This window comes from Carettochelys insculpta, chromosome 31, assembly GCF_033958435.1.
Source record: "Carettochelys insculpta isolate YL-2023 chromosome 31, ASM3395843v1, whole genome shotgun sequence".
NCBI lineage: Eukaryota > Metazoa > Chordata > Testudines > Carettochelyidae > Carettochelys > Carettochelys insculpta.
In genome coordinates this window covers 4,857,136-4,874,856 of record NC_134167.1, presented here as the reverse complement: position 1 = coordinate 4,874,856, position 17,721 = coordinate 4,857,136, and the positions used below count along the sequence as shown (strand labels likewise).

General features: G+C 56.1%; 1 protein-coding gene across 1 annotated transcript in view; it reads right to left on the bottom strand.

Moving 5' to 3' along the window:
- Positions 1-17,102, bottom strand: part of GFRA2 (GDNF family receptor alpha 2) — a 104,875-nt gene extending 87,773 nt beyond the window's left edge. The window contains exons 1-2 of the mRNA XM_074981696.1: positions 16,304-17,102; positions 2,034-2,333 (exon numbers count right to left, since the gene is read on the bottom strand). Coding sequence (XP_074837797.1) covers positions 2,034-2,333; positions 16,304-16,343 — 340 coding nt within the window. The 5' untranslated portion in view covers positions 16,344-17,102. The remainder of the gene's footprint in view (positions 1-2,033; positions 2,334-16,303) is intronic.
- Positions 17,103-17,721: the final 619 nt, after the last annotated feature.

The following is a 17,721-nucleotide window of genomic DNA, read 5'->3' as shown; positions in this document are numbered from 1 at the left end:
TGAGCAGTGTGGACTTCCACTGGAGCCAATACAGTGCAGGAGAGGGAAATGCTCACAAGCAAAGCCCAGGGGATGCCCATACATACACAGAGGCGAGATTGACAGCCTCTGCCTGCTGAGACGGGGGCAGACAAACAGCCCACATGCAGGCACCACCAGGAGACCTTTCCCTCTGACCCCTCTAACACAAACGGGAAATTAACTCCCCACTGCCTGCACGAGGGGCTCTCCCTCTCCATGACCTGTCTCAATGCCCCAACGGCTCTTCTCATAACACCCCAACCTGCCCCAGTGTGTGCATCCCCTTCTGGGGTGAGGCTGCCTGGGATCAGCCAGGCAAGTCGCAGCTCAGCCATGAAAAGGCAGCCTCGCCCTGTGCTCATCTCACCCCTATCAACTCCTGTCTGGCTCTCCTGAGAACGCTCCTTCCAGAATACAAATCAGCTGTTTAACACGGAGAGGCAGGCAGCGAGACAGCTACGGGAGCTGTGGGGCTCCATCTCTCCCGAGGCCGATCAGACTGGGGCTGCCTTCTGCACAGGTGTGCCTGGCTTTGTTCTCAGTGCCTGCTCGAGGGGGTAGCTGTAAGGGTGCATGCAGGCGCCAGGTAGCCTGATGGGCTTTCCAATTCTCACAGCATCCCACAGCCGGGGTGGCATGTGCCCGAGTCTAGAGGAAGACTGAGTTAGGGATAGGGGGATGGAGGAAATCTAGAGGAGACTGGAGAAAGGGGATAGAGTTGGGAAGGGGAGGTTCTGGTTCCTTCCTACCCACCCATCCATTTGGCTTTTGTTTGGCCACAGGTGAGCTGAGGGTTCTACCTGGGATTCAAACCTTGCAGCTTTGGGGGTTAAAAGCTGCTTCAGGCCTGCCCCAGCCCAACAACCCTCCAGAGACCGCGCCAGCCCGATGCCGGGCTTACACCAGGCAATGCTGCACAAAAAGGCACAGAATAATCTTTGACCGCTCCTGTGTGAAGCCCCGTGTGCCCCCTGCTGTTCCAGTTCCGTGCTCCACACACACACTGCTCTGCTAATGCTCTTCTCCCCAGGCAGCTGCCCCAACTATTCCGATAGCAAACCCTACTCCCAGCTACGCTAAGGGAGAAACTGATGTGTCGCTGCCTGGCCCTTGTGCCACCTTCATCCCGCCTGTGCAGAAGAGGTGTGAACTGCTGCCACATCAGGCCCCTCTGCTGACCCCCGTGGGTGTGTTTTCTTCCACTTTGCACAGGCATAAATGGCAGCAAGAGAGAGTGTTGAGCCCCAAATACATCTCATAAGTCACGCCTGTTTCACTGGCTCCCGGGACTAGCCACATGCAGTTCCTGGCCTACCCAGAGAGAAGCCAACCAGCTACAAGTTGAACCTCTCTAAGCCATAACTCTCTCACCCAGCAACATCCGTATTCTGACATGATTTTAGTTAGCAGGACGACCAACCACTTATGTGCTTGGCCAGGTTTCCCGTTGCCCCATAATGTTTGTTCCCAGCTACGAGTCCTGGCTCCCAGTGTTCTGTGCTGTTGTTTAGCTGTAATTTACCCCAAAATGTCTTCTAAGAGCCCAGTAAGCAGTGGCAGTGTTGGTAAAGCTGCTGGAGAGTATTGGAGAATAGCCGTGGTCAGTTAAATTCTCTCATCTGGCACTGGTCAGGTCCCCAGGGTGCCAGACAAGAGAGGTTCAACCTGTAGAGGATGTTCCCTTGCCACCCATCCCAGCCACGCGCCCTGCCACTGAGCTCGCAAACCAGAGCCACAATCCAGTGGGCGAGCACCACCCTGCCAGCCGTACCAAAGGGATCAGAACCACTTCTCTACTACACGCCCAATGGATGAGAACAGCCCCTGCTGCTACGGACCCAATAGACGGGAACATCGTGAGCAGCCTGATAGTGCCGAACAGCCCCTTTACCACTTGCCTGTGGGACGGGACCCACTCTCACACTCCTATGGAGCTAACCCAACAGAAGTGCTGCCTGCAGGGCCCTCCCCCACATGGAGGGGCCGGGGCCCACCCCATGCAGCTGGCTTACCCTCCGTCAGCCCGAGGTGTATGCTCCAGTAGATCTGCAGGCACTGCAGCTCCTTCTTCATGCCCCGCTTGCAGCGGCAGTCGTAGAGTGGGCTCTCCTGCAGCACCTCGAGGGCCGCCTGGCACTCCTTGTTGGCCAGCATGGTATTCCTGTCCCGGCCGGCCAGGCACTGGCGCAGGGTGCGGTAGCGGGAGCTGCAGCTCGAGTCAGCTGCGCACAGCTCATTGGCCCGGACACAGTCCACGGGGGTACGCCAGTCAGGAGAGTCTTGGCCAGACGCCAGGGAATGGAAGATCTCATCTGGACAAGGGACAGGGGAGCGGGAGGAAAGAGGCCAAAGCACGGTGAGTGGGGGTAGCCACGTGGTCGTGACGAGAGCCTCGCAGCCAATGCTCTGCTCTTGGTCAGCCCTCCGTACTGACAACCAGGTCCCTGCCCAGCCAGCATCCCACCCTCCCACTCCTACAGGTGCAACAGTAGCCTGACCTATCCTTCCTCCTGCTCCGCCAGCCCTGGCCGCACTCCTGTCAGAGCGCTGCCCGTTCAACCTGCACCTTTACCAGCAATCCCTTCCCCGCTCTGCCACCAGGCCTGGGCTCCCTGCCCCAACACCTCTGCCATGAAACCCCCTGGATCTTCCAGTCCCCCCGCAAAGTGTTGCTCTGTTGCACTCTCAGCTATTCCCAGGTCACCTCTGCAGCCTACCTAATCTTTCAGGAATGGGATTCTCTCCAGCCAACTCTGTCTATTGTACCTCACTCACTAGAGAACGAATTGGTGCCATGGCCTCATTTCTCCACTGCTCCTTGGAGCCCTTTGCAAACATTAACCAGCATTAACCTTACAGCCCCCCATGACCCACATTTCCAAGTGGGGAAACTGAGGCACCACACTGTGAAGCAGCTCATGCAAAATCACATAGCATGTTAAAAGCAGAATGAAACAGAAGTCCTTGTTGCCCATTAGCTGATCTAGCCATGAGACAGCATTGCTCTACCCATACAAAGCTATGTATTTGTCATCAGCCATCACATCAAAATGAGTTTCATCTCTTTGCAATCCAAAGTACCCTTCCAAGAGAAGGAAAATCCAGTCTATTAAAACATGGGAGACAAAGACAGGCTGTGCCATGCAATACATCTGGGTTAACGCTTCGGGTGAGCACCCCAGAAAGATTAATTTTCCACTCTTAAGGCACTAAGGCAACAGCATTCCAGGCAGGCCACCAGCAGCCTGAATGCCCTGCCTTCAACATCAGCCTCTGGCCCGTGAGCTCAATGAGTAAGTCCAGAAGGTAGCAGCAGTAGTAGGCCATGTCTACACTAGCCAAAATCTTCGAAATGGACTAGCCAAAAACTTCGAAACTCCTATCTGTTCATAGGAATAAGGGGACTTTGAAGTAGCCGGGGTCCTTTCGAAAAAGAGCCCCGTCTGGACGAGCCGCATCAATTTTGAAGTGCCGCGGCCACCCGCATGCTGATGAGGCGCTGAATATGTATTTCACCACTTCATTAGTAAACTTCGAAATGGCCATTTGCATGGCCATTTCAAAGTTTTTGGCTAGTGTAGACGTAGCCGTAAACTGTTATCCTCTGGGGAACAGCCACTACAGGGGAATGCAACATACAGCATGAAGCAGTGAACATTAGCAAGTCCTCAAGACCACTGCCAGCCCCTTAGAGCTGCTTTCCAGAGCTGCGCTGTTGGTCACAGACTAGCCTTGTCAGAGCCTATGCAGGAGGGGGTGCAGAACCGAGGCATGAGCTGACAGAAGCCCAACTCCCAAACCCACCATAAGTCATTATCATTCAATAACCACGAGAGCCATCAAACTGACTGGACTCCTTTGCCCTGTCCTGGTTATAAGAGTTTTACTCACCCACTTAGGGGGCAGAAACCACACCATCTGACTCGTGCAACCAACCCGCAACACAGCTGAGAAAAAGCAGGCCATCTGAGTGCATCACGTGCTATCAATCCACAGGGTAAAATCCATTGAATCCATGATGTCACTCCAGGGGTGCCCCAATGTCAGGCTCAGAAAATCCCAGATATGCTGCCTGAAAGGCTCAACCCCCTGAATAAGGGCAGGCTGGGGCTCTTTGTACATCGGATCACGCTCTCCTTCCAGTGCTCTCTGCAGGCCCCTCCTGTCCCCAGCTACACGGACATGTCAAGGAGGGCCCATGATGTCACCTGTTTACTTGTGACCTTTATGCCTGTGCCAGGCCTGATTTTCAACAGAGCTCGGTGTCCATCCTGCCTGGGCAGATCCCCGATTCAGTGGGCTTGTTGGGGTTTAGTCCCCCACTGGTGACTGCAATGACCCCACTTTCCACCAGCATTGCTCCAAGCAGGGCCCATGGGGCAGAGAGACCCACAACATGATTCCCCTGCCCCTGAGCACTGAAAGTCAACTCCCCTCCTGCCAAGTCCATCTGTCCCAGAGTGAACGCTCCCTCTCCAGGCCTCCCATAGCAGCCAGGCCCCCCGTGCTGGGTGGAGGAGGCAAAGCAGCCTTGCTGTCAGAGCAGGGAGCAATGGCAGAGGGGATGGAACCAGGGTACAGGCAGATTTTTCACAGGGTCGGGGAATAAAGCCCTTTCGGCAGTGGCTACCAGGCTGTGCTGACAGGATGCCTTCATTTCCCTCTGAGAAAGCACCTTCCCATGCACTGGTGCTCCCCAGCCTCATCCCCCATGCACACACCATTCCCCCTCTCCTCAGGCTTCCCGAGGCAGGTCCGATCTCTAAACTCCCTCCTCCCCTCGGGGACGCCCTGCCCTTGTTAGTGCTCATGCCGCAGACTTAGGCCTCAGCCCCGTTCTTCCGTTCTGTCAGGCGTGGGACTCTGGCCCATGCTGCTGCTGGGGCTGCTCCCACCTGCCGAGGCTGGAGAAGAGACGGCAAGCAGCAGGCATAACCAGGGTGAGTGCAGAGGAAGAAGCCTGATGCACCAGAGCCAGTGCTGGTGATGGGTCCCAGTGGGCACCCAGCCCAGCCCTAGCCGGGTATCCTCCTCGGTGGTTTGGGAAGCAAGGTTTTAGTTTCCCGATCTTGTCAGGGTCCTTTCCACTGGCCACAGGGAGTGGGTGTTCCCTCGGGAGCAGGGTTCGGAATCATCCACAGCTTCTTTAATCCCATTGTGAACCCAGGTTCCAGGCAGCTTCCCGGGCAGGTGTCAGCACTAGAGAGGCAGCGTGGACCAGCAGATGGTGCACCAGACTGGAGAGCTTTGCTCTATTGCCAGCTTCACCACTGTGCAGCTGTGTATCCATGGCCAAGTTATAGCACTGCTCCATGCCTCAGTCTCCCCTCCTGCTTTTTGCCTGCCTTCTCTGCTTTAATTGTGAGCCTTTAGGGACCAGGGGTGTCTCTTACTGGATGTATAGACAGCCCCTAGCACAACGAGGTCCAAAACCTGGCTGAGACTTCTAGGTGCAGCCGTAATGCAAATAATAGTAATAAATAACCCATCCTGTTGCAGCCTATTGCCATGTCCCCCAGTCTGGAGCAGCCTGCAACTGAGGGTGAGTTCAGCTGTCCTGAGAGGGCAAGATGTTCAGCAAACCCTATGGAGGCAGTGGGAGTTCCTTTCTCATATTCTAGATTGAAACCACCAGCCTCCTCTCTCCTGCAGCCAAGTCACCAGAGATCCCGTAACTCCCAAGACCTGTGCTGGGTCTTTATGTAGCCCTTGAACATATGCGGGGATAGACAGACACATGTTACAGGCGCACTAGGACAGATGAGGAAACAGAGGCTCAGCCAAGAGAAATGGTACGGTCCAGACCCTTTCAGGAGTCAATGTCAGACAGAGGCCAGGATTCCTGACTCGCCAGAAGCCCGAGTCCAACTCACGAAATCACACTAACTCGTCTTTGTTCAAGCTCTGACCCTGCATCCCTTCCTTACTGCAGTCCCCAGCGATTCCAGTGCAGCATGGTGGTTGAGGACTTACTCTTTTATTCCAAAATCAGGAGGGGTCCTGGTGGTTTGTAACCCAGCCCTTGCACAGAGATAGCCCAGTGCCCTGTTCTGTGAATCTGGAAGGCGCCCGCGGCAGTGATGCTGGATTTGCAGCACTGTCTCCTGGAGCAGAGGGAGGAGGGGAGAGTGCAGCTGCCCAAAAGAAAGGCCTCAAAGAGCAGCAAATTCCAGAAGAAATCAGTAAAGCCGGAGGCAGCCCCTGCTGAAGAGTCTGTGCTCATGGAAGGTCCCAACCTGGCAGTTTTCATGCAAAACGGAGAGGGGCCATGAGCAGTCTCCCTGCTAAGAACTGGGCCACAGCCCAGAAAGCAGCAACCCTTCTCCCTCTTGCAAACCCAAGTTCTGTTTCTAAAAGGCAGCTGATATCTGGAGCTTCTGCACTGCCAGATCCCACCTTCCCGCATGCTGGGGCAAGATGGGCAGCTACTATGCAGGGCCTGGCTCTCTTCCCCCTTGCCCCCCTGGGAATCAGGTGCCTGGTGGGTTCCAATAAGAATCAGCTACAGTGGGCATCACGTCTCAGTGGAAGTGAATACAGAACCACACTTGCTCAAGCTCCCTGTAACCGACGAGTTGATTTGGGACTAAGGAGCCCCTCCCCTTCCCACGCTCCAAGCACTGAGCATGGACCATCTTCTTCAAATGCAGACCTCCCCCGCACCGGGCCCCTGATGGACATCAGTCCTCCCAGCTCCCCTAGGGTCTGTTCCTGCCTGGCTGAACAAGGCCCTTAGCCATGTGTCACTAGTAGGTGAGAGCATTCTAGCTCTGAAGTGGTTTGGGACTGGCTCTGCTTCCAAATCCTGCAGCTTGGTCTTGCCTCTGCTTCAAAGAGCTGGGTAACCTGCTGGCTTAGCACATGCCAAATCGCCCACCAGTAGCTGGTCCCCAGCGAAGATAAGCGTCTACTCCTGCTGACAGCCAGCGAGCTGCCCCTAACAGCTCAAGCAGTCGCAGTCTGTGCCAAACCACTCTAGTTAATACCCTGCTGAGAATCTGTGCTGACTTATTCTGTTTGGATCAAAGCACAAACACGGCACTCCCACCCAAGTTCCCTGAGGTTCAGGCAGCCTCTCAGGGGCTGCGTACTCTGCAGCAGGGAGAAGCCATTCCCAGCTTACAGACACACACGCTTGCTCTGCTTCAGCAAGCATACTAAATAAAAGTAGTAGTAACGGCCACGTTAGCTCAGGCGATGGCTCGAGCTAGCTGTCAGCACATAGCCCTAGGATTTCAGCTGGGGTTCTAGGCGGGTGGCTCCCTGGAGCTGATACCTTCCACCTGCTATCCTGTATGTCCTCACTGGAACACAGCTAGCACGTGTGCACCTACTCAACATGGTAATTACACCTCTCGGCTGCAGCGCAGACATTGCCTAGTGAATGTGCAACTTTTCCCCATTCAAATGACATGAAATTCCCCTATGTTGTTCTTAAAGAAGAACAAAACTCGCCCATTTCAACAAGCAACCCTGAAGTGCCCCACTGCTTTTACAGAGGGGGTCCATTGACAGCAACTTGGACGATCAGGAGATATGTGATTATACCAGAAGAGTGGTGAGCTGGTTCAGCTCATTTCAGGCTCTACTAAAAACCAGTAAAGACTCTGCAAAACTCAAGCAGACAGCGTAGATGGAAATCAAAGGAAATATTTGCACAAAGAAACATCTCTAGGGGACAATTCCTCCTGACTCCAGGGCTCAGTCTTACCTCCTTTTCAAGCCCCAGCCTCTCTGTCATCCAGCCAGCTCCCAAACATGTTCCCCAGCAGGCCAGGGCCTGGTTTGCTGTGCACACAGGATTCAAGCCAAGCCAGCTGAACCATCTAGTATGTGTCCCACCACAATATCAGGCCACGGATCTCTCCCAGAGTAGTTCCCCCTGAATCCATATGATTCTGGCAGGTCCCACTGAAACATACACACACATGCTTCACCCCAAGCAGTGCTCCTTCCAGACTGTGCAGGTGTTATCTCTCTCTCCTCCAGCAGCTTTTATGTTGGGTCTTGCAGCTGAATTCCATCTACTGCCAGCTGCATGACAAACTCACTCTGGCCAGTTGGGCTGCAGGGTTTGGTCTGCTAGGAAAGAGTGTGTGGTACATGGATCCTTCCCTTTGGCACACAGGGACATATCTCCTGGGACCAGCTTCTCTGCGGTCTTTATAAGCCCAGATCCTGAGATGGGAAATAGCCCATCCTGAATCAAGTCATTCCAGAAATTCAGCCACTGCAGCGCACCAGCCTTTCATTCGTACAGAGTTAGGGACAGGTTCTAGTTTAAGGCGCCGACGCCTTGAGTCCAGCAGGGTTCGTTCTTTGCTCCATTGAAAGTCTGTTCACCTTGTGTTATAAGCACACCACTGGAAGTGTCTGCCGCTAGGGCTGGCACAGCAGAGGGCAGGAGGCTAGGGAGTGAGGGGCACAGAGGCTAGGACCAGAATAGTAGCACGGAGGAGGATCATGAGCTGGCAGTGTTGGGTGCCAGCTCTATTCAAATAGCAGGGGAGGGCAGAGGGCCATGGCTGAGCCATGGTGAGGGCTCAAGACTGATCAATGGGGTATGCTGGAGGCCCATCAAATGAGCTTTGGAGATACAGAGCTTGATTCCTGGTGACACTATTGGGGCAGCATAATGGGTCAGGGAACAGCCTCCCAAAGGAGCCCCCTGCTTGGTGCTGAGCTGCAGAAAAGCAGCATACCAGCCCAGCTCCTCCAGCAGGTGGGAATTGGCCCATTGCAGGGAAGGAGCATGGCTGGCATATTGTACAATGGCTGTTCTCTGCTTTTGTGGGAAGGAGAACCTACATCAGAGCAGCCCCAAAGCTTTATTGGGCTCTCCAGCTGGCTCCTCCTGGAAAACCTTACTAGAGTGAGCAAACGGATCTGAGAGGGAGGGACTGTAATCCCTCGCCAGCATGGCCAACTTCTGTGATTGTATCAGGAGTCTCATGCTGGCTGCTTTATTGTTCCAAAGTCCTGGCTCGGTAAAGAGAATTTCAGCAGCCAAGAAAAAGAAAGAAAAGGAAAGAAGAGAAAAGAACCCTTGACTCTAACCCTACTGCTTGGGAGAAAAACTTCAAGATGTAACCCAGAAAGACTCAAAATACCCAAAGGCAAAGAAACAAACCCCATATGGGATTTTTTTTAAATGCCATGGGTTTGCGGGCATCTGACTCAAGGTTCTTGACCATTTGGAGCTGGTGATGCTCTAGATTGGCCACAGTGATGCAGGGTATACAGGTTGAACCTCTCTCTCTGGCACTGGTCACCTGAAAGACGTGACCAGTGCCAGATGAGAGAATTTGCCAGACCACAGGAGGTCAATGTTGTTCAGCACATTACCAACACTTCCAATGCTTACTGGGCTCTTAGAAGACATTCAGAGATAAATTACAGCTAAATACCAGCACAGAACAATTAGAGTCAGGACTGGTGGCTGCAAACTAACTTTATGGGACAACAGGAAACTTGGCCACACCCATGATAAGTGGTTGTCCTGCTAACTAAAATCATGCCAGATTACGGATGCAGCTGGACAAGAGAGTTCTGGATTAGAGAGGTTCATCCTGTTCTAGATTCAGCCTCCTTCCCCTCTCATCCGACACAGTTGCTGCTGACCTTTGCATGAGCCAGCAGAAGAGCTAATAAAAACTAGGTGGCTTTCCCTTCCACTTAGCTCCTGCTCCTGAGAAGAGTCATGCCCAGACTCTCTGCCTCCCCGCCCCGCCCCCGACCTCTTTCTCTCTCTCTTCCTCCTCCAAGCCATATAATCATAGCCAGACGTCATTGTCTCTATTTCAAAGCAGGAGTTTCCCTGGATTTATTCGGGGTGGAGACAGGTATTTATTTACACTAAACAGCCTTCTGCCAGATTCAAAACCAGGCCTTTCACCAAGGGGTTGGAAGTGAAGCCCGCACAGCTGAGTCAGGAGGGCGCTAGAATCTAACATGCAGGTGCAGGTGGAAGAAAAAGGCCTCTACAAATGCCCAGCAAGGATTGCTCCTTCTTCCCTCTCTATGCCTGGGGGTGTGGAAGGGCTCCTATTCCCCCTCCAGCTTAACCCTTCCTGATTCCCGTGGGGCGGCTCCTATCCAGCCTTCAAGGGCAAACTGCTACTTTTATGTCCTGGCCTTCCGCACCACGGAATTGATTCTTCCCCCAACCCTGGGCTCAGATAGGGAAAAACACTAGATACAAACAGAGAATGTCAGGCTGGCTCTCGCCTCTGTGTACCAGCTGCGTTTTATCCCCTGCCAGGGCAGTCACTCTGGCCAGGTACAGAAGTGAGACAGTGACACCTAGAGGCAGCTGGGATGCCCATGCTAGCTGCATTCTGAGAGCAGAGCGATTCCCCTTGCAGCGAGGCAAGGGCAGCCAGGCTCCCTCAGCTTTGCTTTGAGTTCCTTTGGCACTGTGTTCGCAGCCACCTCTCACTTCGCCTCACGGCCCCTGACACGAGACCGTAATGGTGCTCTGCCACCACTTGGCTTTCCTCCTGCCCAGCATGCAGCTGCTGAGAAAGACCTTTTATAGCTATTGTTTGCTCTTCTCTTCTCGCCTGGGCACTGAGTGGTGCCTGTGGTTCAGTGCCAAATGCGAGCTTTTCAGACACGGACCTGAGATTACATCGCCACTTATGCTGCGCATTAGTGATCCACCCTGTGAGTCCCTGCTGCCTGGGAGACCATCACGTCCCCATTTGGTGTGCTGGCAGAGAGAAAGGACGGCAAAGGACTGGGCGTAACCAGGGCTGGAGGGGCGGTACAATCCAGGGCTGAACTAGCAGATCTCGACTGGGGGCGAGGAAGCGGACGGAACTAGAAGAGCCGGTGACGCTGCAGGTCAGGACAGGAGTGAAGTGCCTTGGCTGAGCCGTGTGCGGGGCTGGAATGGCAGGGGGCACCAGTGGTCAGCAGGGAGGGGCTTTGGCAGAGCTGTGGGAGGGCTGCCATAGCCGGGGAGCTACGGGTCAGTATGCAGGTGCGTCTGTAGAGCTGTCTTCTGGACATGTCCCTCACCAGCCCTCAGGCCAAAGAGCACAGAGTGGCTCTGCTCCTGCTTTCAGCAGATGCCTGACCTTTGGGGCCATCACCGAATCTTGTCGCACTAGGAGAGACGTGAACGGCGCCCCAGTTATCGGCACTGTCAGGGTAAGGAGATCATAGTTGAAAACCACATCCAGCCAAGCAACAGGGAGCAAGTTTACCCTCATTGGGCAGGAAGTTCTTCTGGTCCTTCCAATACTATAATCCACGTGGGCTGGAGGAGGGATGCAGGATGGTGCTGGACTATGGCAGTCTGGCTTCCAGGGCCACGTCCAACAGCCGCACTGAGGGACAGGGCGTGTTGTCTCCAGAGCTGCAGCTGCTCTGAGCCAGTCCCTCCCATATGGAAAGCTGAATGCACTGCCCATGCAACCAAGAACTGCAGGAAGGGCCAGAGGAGGGAGGAAGGGGAACCGGCCTTTCCAAGTTCTCACCCTTCTAAGGACCAAAGAGAGGCTCATCCCTGCAAGAAGAATGAAGATTTGGAGCAAAGGGGCATGGGGTCCAGGGCTTTACCTGTTCCAGGATCCAAGTGGCTACACAAACTATTACAACTGGCCAGGACCACCATGCCTTGCCTAAAAGAACCCTCCCTCAGCAACTGGCAGAAGGGCTTGCCTCAGGGGGACTCAAATCACAGAAACAGCAGGGCCCCCTTCCAAACCTGTCTGTCAGCACACAGCTGACTCATCCTCCCAATCCCGCATCTCTGCCCACACTTGTCTTCACTGGGGCTATAAAGCCATCTGCAGGTGATGCGGGGGCGGAGGTGGTGTCGCGTTTCACCCTCCTGATTCTAACTGCTGAAGCCGGGTGCCCTCACTCTGCTCCCTGCCCCCGGCACGGGTGGCCTCTGACTCCACCACACTTACATTAAGGATGAAGGTCACCCTGGGTTTCTCCAGGACTCATTGTTGCGTTCAGTCCCACTAAGCCTAGATCCAGGCCCAGATCTCCCTTTCCTCAGGAGACAAAGGGAAATCCAGGCTCCAGTCCTCCCCAACATGGCTTCACAGCTCGGTCTGACAAGTGCTCTCCAGCCTCTCTGGATTCCAGACGTACTCCTCAGAGCACAACACAGCCTCCGGCTGCATGCAGACTTCGACGTTGCATGTAGACACTGGAACGCTTCACAGGCTTGGTTTACGTCACGGGCTGAAGGTCAGGCGTGGCAAAGAGGCCGTGGAGTCTGGAGGCCAGGCTGCCCCAGAAAACTGCCCGGGCAGAGGGAAAAGACAACAAGCCATGTTCTGATGCAGTGAAAAGAGAGCCTTGAATTGTAGGAAGATTCCATAGAGAAAGAGGTGCAGCGTGTACATGGGACTGAGCCTCACATGAGCAGAGGTGCCCACCAGTGGTAGTGATGGGAAAGGCACCAGCAAATCTACCAGCTGTGACATGGAGAGTGGGATAAGGCCATGCCCTGGTGGCCCTGCCTCTGCTACCCGGCCTGCCCGCTCACTAGGGCTAGGAACAGCATTCTTCTCTCTAGCACAGCCATCCCAAACCAGACACCAATCCAGCCTGGCTTCTTGGCTGGCAGATTAGTTGGGACTGTCCTGGTCAGCTAGCCAGTGTGGCATCACATCAGAGCCCAATTCAGCAAAGCACCACACCACCTAAACTCCCACTGAGGGCACCTCTGAATTGTCCCAATGCAGATAATGTTCCAGCTTCTTAAATCCCTGAAGTGTGTGCAGTTAGCTCACCACAAGCAGGGGTCAGGAACAAGAGGGGGCACTCAGGAGGGTTCTATTCCCCAGCTAGAAAAAGGAGAACCCTCCTCTGCTTTCAGAAGAAGACTGGAAGCTGGTATCCCTGCATGCCCCCTTGCTGTCACCCCAGATTACGCACATCTTTAGAACATGCCCCTTGCCACCTTCAAGACAGCCCCCACCCAAACCTGCACCATAAACATCAAGGGCATCTGTTTCTCTGCTCTGGGCGCAGCACATGATAAACCCTCCCTGATCTGCCCATCTGCCAGAGAGGAGGTGGGTTGCAGCCCTCACAGACCAAGCACTCAAGGCCAAGGTCACCCCACTGATATACCAACCCCTCCTGAGGTCATTTCCCCTGCCCTCCACCACCCCCTGTTGTATCAGGAAGCCTGAAGTTATCTGCTATTTTCGGGCATTGAAACACTCCTCAGAGCCCCCAGGAGGGAGTTTGCAGGGTTAGAGTTTTCCTGTACCCGGTGCAATTGCCTTGCGTACGCACACTCTGAACTCATATCAATAAAACATCTGCAGAGAATTTCCATCTCATCCCCAGCAGACACTGAGGCGTCAGAGCACAGCCAGGATCTGTAGCTGGACTCACAACCCTCAGTCACAGAGCCAGCCAACAATCTGCTGGAGCATGGCACTCAGTCAGAATGCCTGTGGCTCACCACCGCTTCCCCGCAGCACTACTCAGTCACATCACCTGCGATATGGGTCTAGTCTCATAGGTCTTGGCAGAGCCCATTGCACACAGGGTGCTTTATAAGCAAACATTGACCGCCCTAATGAACTCAACCATACTGTTTTCTCCTCCTGCTACACACGCAAGCCCCAGCCCCCTCAGTGGGGTGGGGTTTGCTTTCTTTGCTCATTGTATGGAGGGGGCAGATTGTCAGGGCTCAGCACCTCCAGCTGGAGACAGGCTTTCTGAAGAGCCCAGTTCCCAGTTTGGTAGCTAATTAATCGTCTGTCCCAGCATGCGTGCAGCATTGCAGTTCTGGAACCCCAGTCTGGAATTATGAGCAAGTGCTGAATGCAATGAGTCTGTTAGTCCTTCCCTATGCACCTTGCCTCGATTCCTGTCCACGCAATTCTCTCGGCCAGCCTCAGCCACAGAAGATTGGGATCACTGTAAAAAAAACAAGCACCGAAAGGCAGATGGGTCCTTGTTCTAAGCAGCCTCCTCAACAAAGTGCACTGACGTGGGCTTGGCTGCTCAATATCACAGCCTGCTGCTCAGCTGAAGTGTTCTGGAGTGGGAGCAGGGTTCTGTGACTGCTCCCTCCTGCCCGGGACTCCTGTCTAGCTCGCCAGAGGCCTCTTGTCAAGCTAGTGGTGCATGCAAGTAAACGGGGGGTTAAAACCTAACAAAATAACATGGTGGTTGTTCTGTTTCTGCACCTGCACGCACACACACACTTCTGTGAGTAGCTGCTGAGTCCCCACCACACCTCCTCCCTGGTCTCTGGCAGCACAGGGACGGTGTTCCAGGGGTATCCATGCATTCACTTTCTGACCCCTTCCTATCTCCTACTCTCTCACTCCTGCTGCCTGTCAAGCCCCCAAGCCACTGGGGATGACAACCTGCCCCAAAAGTGGCCTCTCCATCTTCCACCATGCCTGGCCCAGAACCATGTCCTCCCCCGAGCGATACCCACACACACCCCCTCTATTTGCTCACCTTGATAATATTTTCCTGATTTGTCAACCTTGATTACTGTTTTTGGTTCTCTGTGCCTTAAGTATTGAGTCTGTTCTGGTCTGGCTATGGTCTGAAAAAGTGGGACTGTCCCATGAAAGCTCATCACCTAATAAATTATTTCGTTAGTCTCTGAAGTGCTATTTGACTGCTTTTTTGTTTTGATAGTCTATAGACTAGCACGGCTTCCTCTCTGTTACCCTCTATGGAGTGAGGCATTCTCGCTCGCTGTCACTCTTGCAGCAAGCTCTCCTGCCTCATTCCCAGGCTCAGCCCAGAACCCCTGCTACAGAGACACTCTGATGCATAAAGCACTGAATGCAAAGGAGACCATGACTCCCCTGCCGTCGGGAACCGTTCAGACCCTCCGCAGGCAGCGGAGGACATCTCCTTCCATGTGCCCGGATCCAAAGTGACATGCTTCCCTCCCCCACATGCTTCCCTAGCAATCAACGAAAACAGCCCTTCCAAAGCCATGCTCCTGTCACGGAAGTGTTTGCAAAACTGTGCCCAGCAGCACGAGAGGCCAACGGCAGGAGGTCATTTATTCTCCTACTAGCCGAGGACACCACCAGCACCTATTGTGGACATATTAAACCTACACGTAGGTCTCTTGCTGGGGGCTTTCCATGCTGTGCCCCTCCTCCATCCAACCAAAAGTCCAGGGGTAAGATCCAGAGGCAGAGTTCTCTTGAACTCCCAATCCTGCCAGAGCCAACCTTCAAGTCTCCCTTGTCCCTCTTTGACTGCGTAGCCCTGAACATCGTTGTGTGACTTGTCTCTCTCGGCCTCCACCGGCTGTCTGCTCCAGGCAGGGTGAAAGTCTGGAAGCCAAGGCCATTTCAGCAGAGCTCTCCTGGAGTTTGGTGCTGCCCTGTTGTGTGGGGGAGACCCAGAAGCAGTGGGGCAGGGGCTCTCTGTAACTGTATGTCCAGGTGCCAGTGGAATTGTTGCCAGGGGCATTACCTGCCAGATGAGAACCCTCGGAACAACTGAGATTGTAAATTTGCCACCGTGATAAGGCTGGGGGAGGAGGGAGTTTTTTGCTTTTATTTCACGAGCACACATTGCAACTCCTCCCTTGCCAGGGCTGCCCCTTCCCCATCTCCGGATGAGGTTGCTCCAGCAATGTGAGCTCTCCTGTTGTCAAAATAGCCTGCTAAATAAGGCACGCATGATCTAAAACAACAGGCACTTGGATTGCAACAGAGATGACAATTCCACACACCCCCCAACTTCCTAAATCAGTTCTCCAGGCAAGTCCTGTTCTCCTACCAGGACCAGGCACCATCTATCCCTCAGCCTGGGCTGGAGTGACCCGGCCCAGGTCCCCTTCTCAAATAACAATAACAAGCCTCCCCCCTTCGGGCTGGCGGAGAGGGGAATCAGCACGCAGCCCGGCCACTGTCTGCTCCCTGCTGAGGGCCAGCCCAGAGGGGAGGCTGATCCCTGGCGAGGCGAGCGGGTGCGCAGCGGGGAGGCTTTCGCCTCTGTTCATCCCAAGTTTGGAGAAAAAGTTGCCCCTGAATAAGAGCCCGATGTCTGCTCAGCCCTCCCCGGCCCGCCGGAAGCGTCCTTCAGCGAACCCTGGGCGCCTGGCTCGGTCTGTTCCCTTCGCTCCGGAGCGGAGCCCACTTTCAAGCGAGGCTCTGCGCCGCGCTCGGGCGCTGTGCTTTTTGGGCTCGGCTGCACTATAAAACATGTCCGCCCCTCGTCGCCGTCCAGCAGCCCGAGCTTCCGCGGCGCCAGCCACAAAGGACCCCCCCCCCCCCCCCGAGGAGCGCAGCGCGGACCTCGCCGGGTTACTCACCTACGAGGAGGAGGATGCAGACCGCGTTTGCTACGATCATGTTAGTAAATCCAGCGGCTGGGTCGCCGAGCGCGAGCAGCCCGCGAGCCGGCGGTCTCCAACCCAGGCACAAAGAGACGTCTCCGACGAGCTAAACCCGGGGTCTGTCGGCCCCCACCCCCCGAAATACCCCGGCTCTGCAGCCAGCCAGCCACTCCTCAGCTCCGCCAGGGACGCACCGTTCTGCCTCTCTTCCGCCCGAGCATCTTTCGGGGCGCGAAGGGGGGAACCCAGAGGCGGCGGGAGACGGCGGAGTATCCACAGCGCGGCGGGAGCGCACAAGCCGGCGGGGCCAATTCCTGCAGAGCGGCCGCCGGCGGGGGTCTCTGCTCCTGCAGGGAGCGGGGCGGCACTCGGGGGGCCCGGGCGGCGGAGCGAGGGCAGCGGGCGCCGCTGGCCCCGCGCTGGAACTGCCCGGCCTCTGGAGCCGCGCCTGCCCGGCGTGCGGAGCGCACCGCGCCAGTCCCTTCCCCGCAACTTCGCCTCGCCTCCTCCGCCCGCCGCTGCAGAGCAACGCGAGGCTCCCGAGCCCGGGGCGCGGCGCGGCCCAGCCGGGCGAGGACGAGGGCTGACCAGGTGCCTCCCGGCAAAGCGCAGAGCGTGGCTGGCAGCTTTGCTGTGGCGCGGCGGGGGTTAAAGAGAGGCGGCCACCGCCCACCCCCCGCCGTCTCGGGAGGCGCGGCCCCGCAGTCAGGCGACGAGCAGCCGGGCCGCTGCGCGCAAACTTCGCAGCCCTGCGCGCAGGCAGGAGCGGGCTCGGACGCGCTGCTCTCCCCTCCCGTGCAGCAGCGAGCGCCCCCGGAGAGCCGCCTGGGCCTGGGCGTGGCCGTGCCCTACCCCGCCCCTCTGCCTCCGGCAGCGGCCAGGGGCTGCGTCCAAGCAGGCGCCCGGGGAGGTGCCGCGCTCCCCTGCGCGCCTCGGGCGGGCGGGCGGAGCGAGCGCAGGCAGGGGCGCGGGGATGCGCCGCGGACAGCCGGTGCCCAGCAGCTGGCCGCTGCTCGCCCCGCCACCGCTCACAGCGCGCCGAAGCGGGAGCTCAGCCCGGGCGCCTGGCTGGGCGCCCCTGGACAGGCAGCCTGCCCTAGCCCGGGCCTCACCTCTCCTCGCTCCCGCCTTGCCGGCGCCCGGAGGCTGCACGCAGGACTGCCTCCTGCAGAGGGCCCTGCCCTTCTGGGAGTCAGTCCCAGCGAGCGCACGGGCGATGCGCCTTCTCGCTCCGGCCTCGCTACCTCCACTGCCCCCGCGCCCTATGTCTGCGCTCCCCTGAGTTGCGGGCGAAAACGTACGTCCACACCCCACGCTGGCCGGGGGGTGTTCACCCGGGCTGCCTCTGTCGACAGGTCATGTCCACTTCGGGGCACCACCGTGGACAGAGTGAT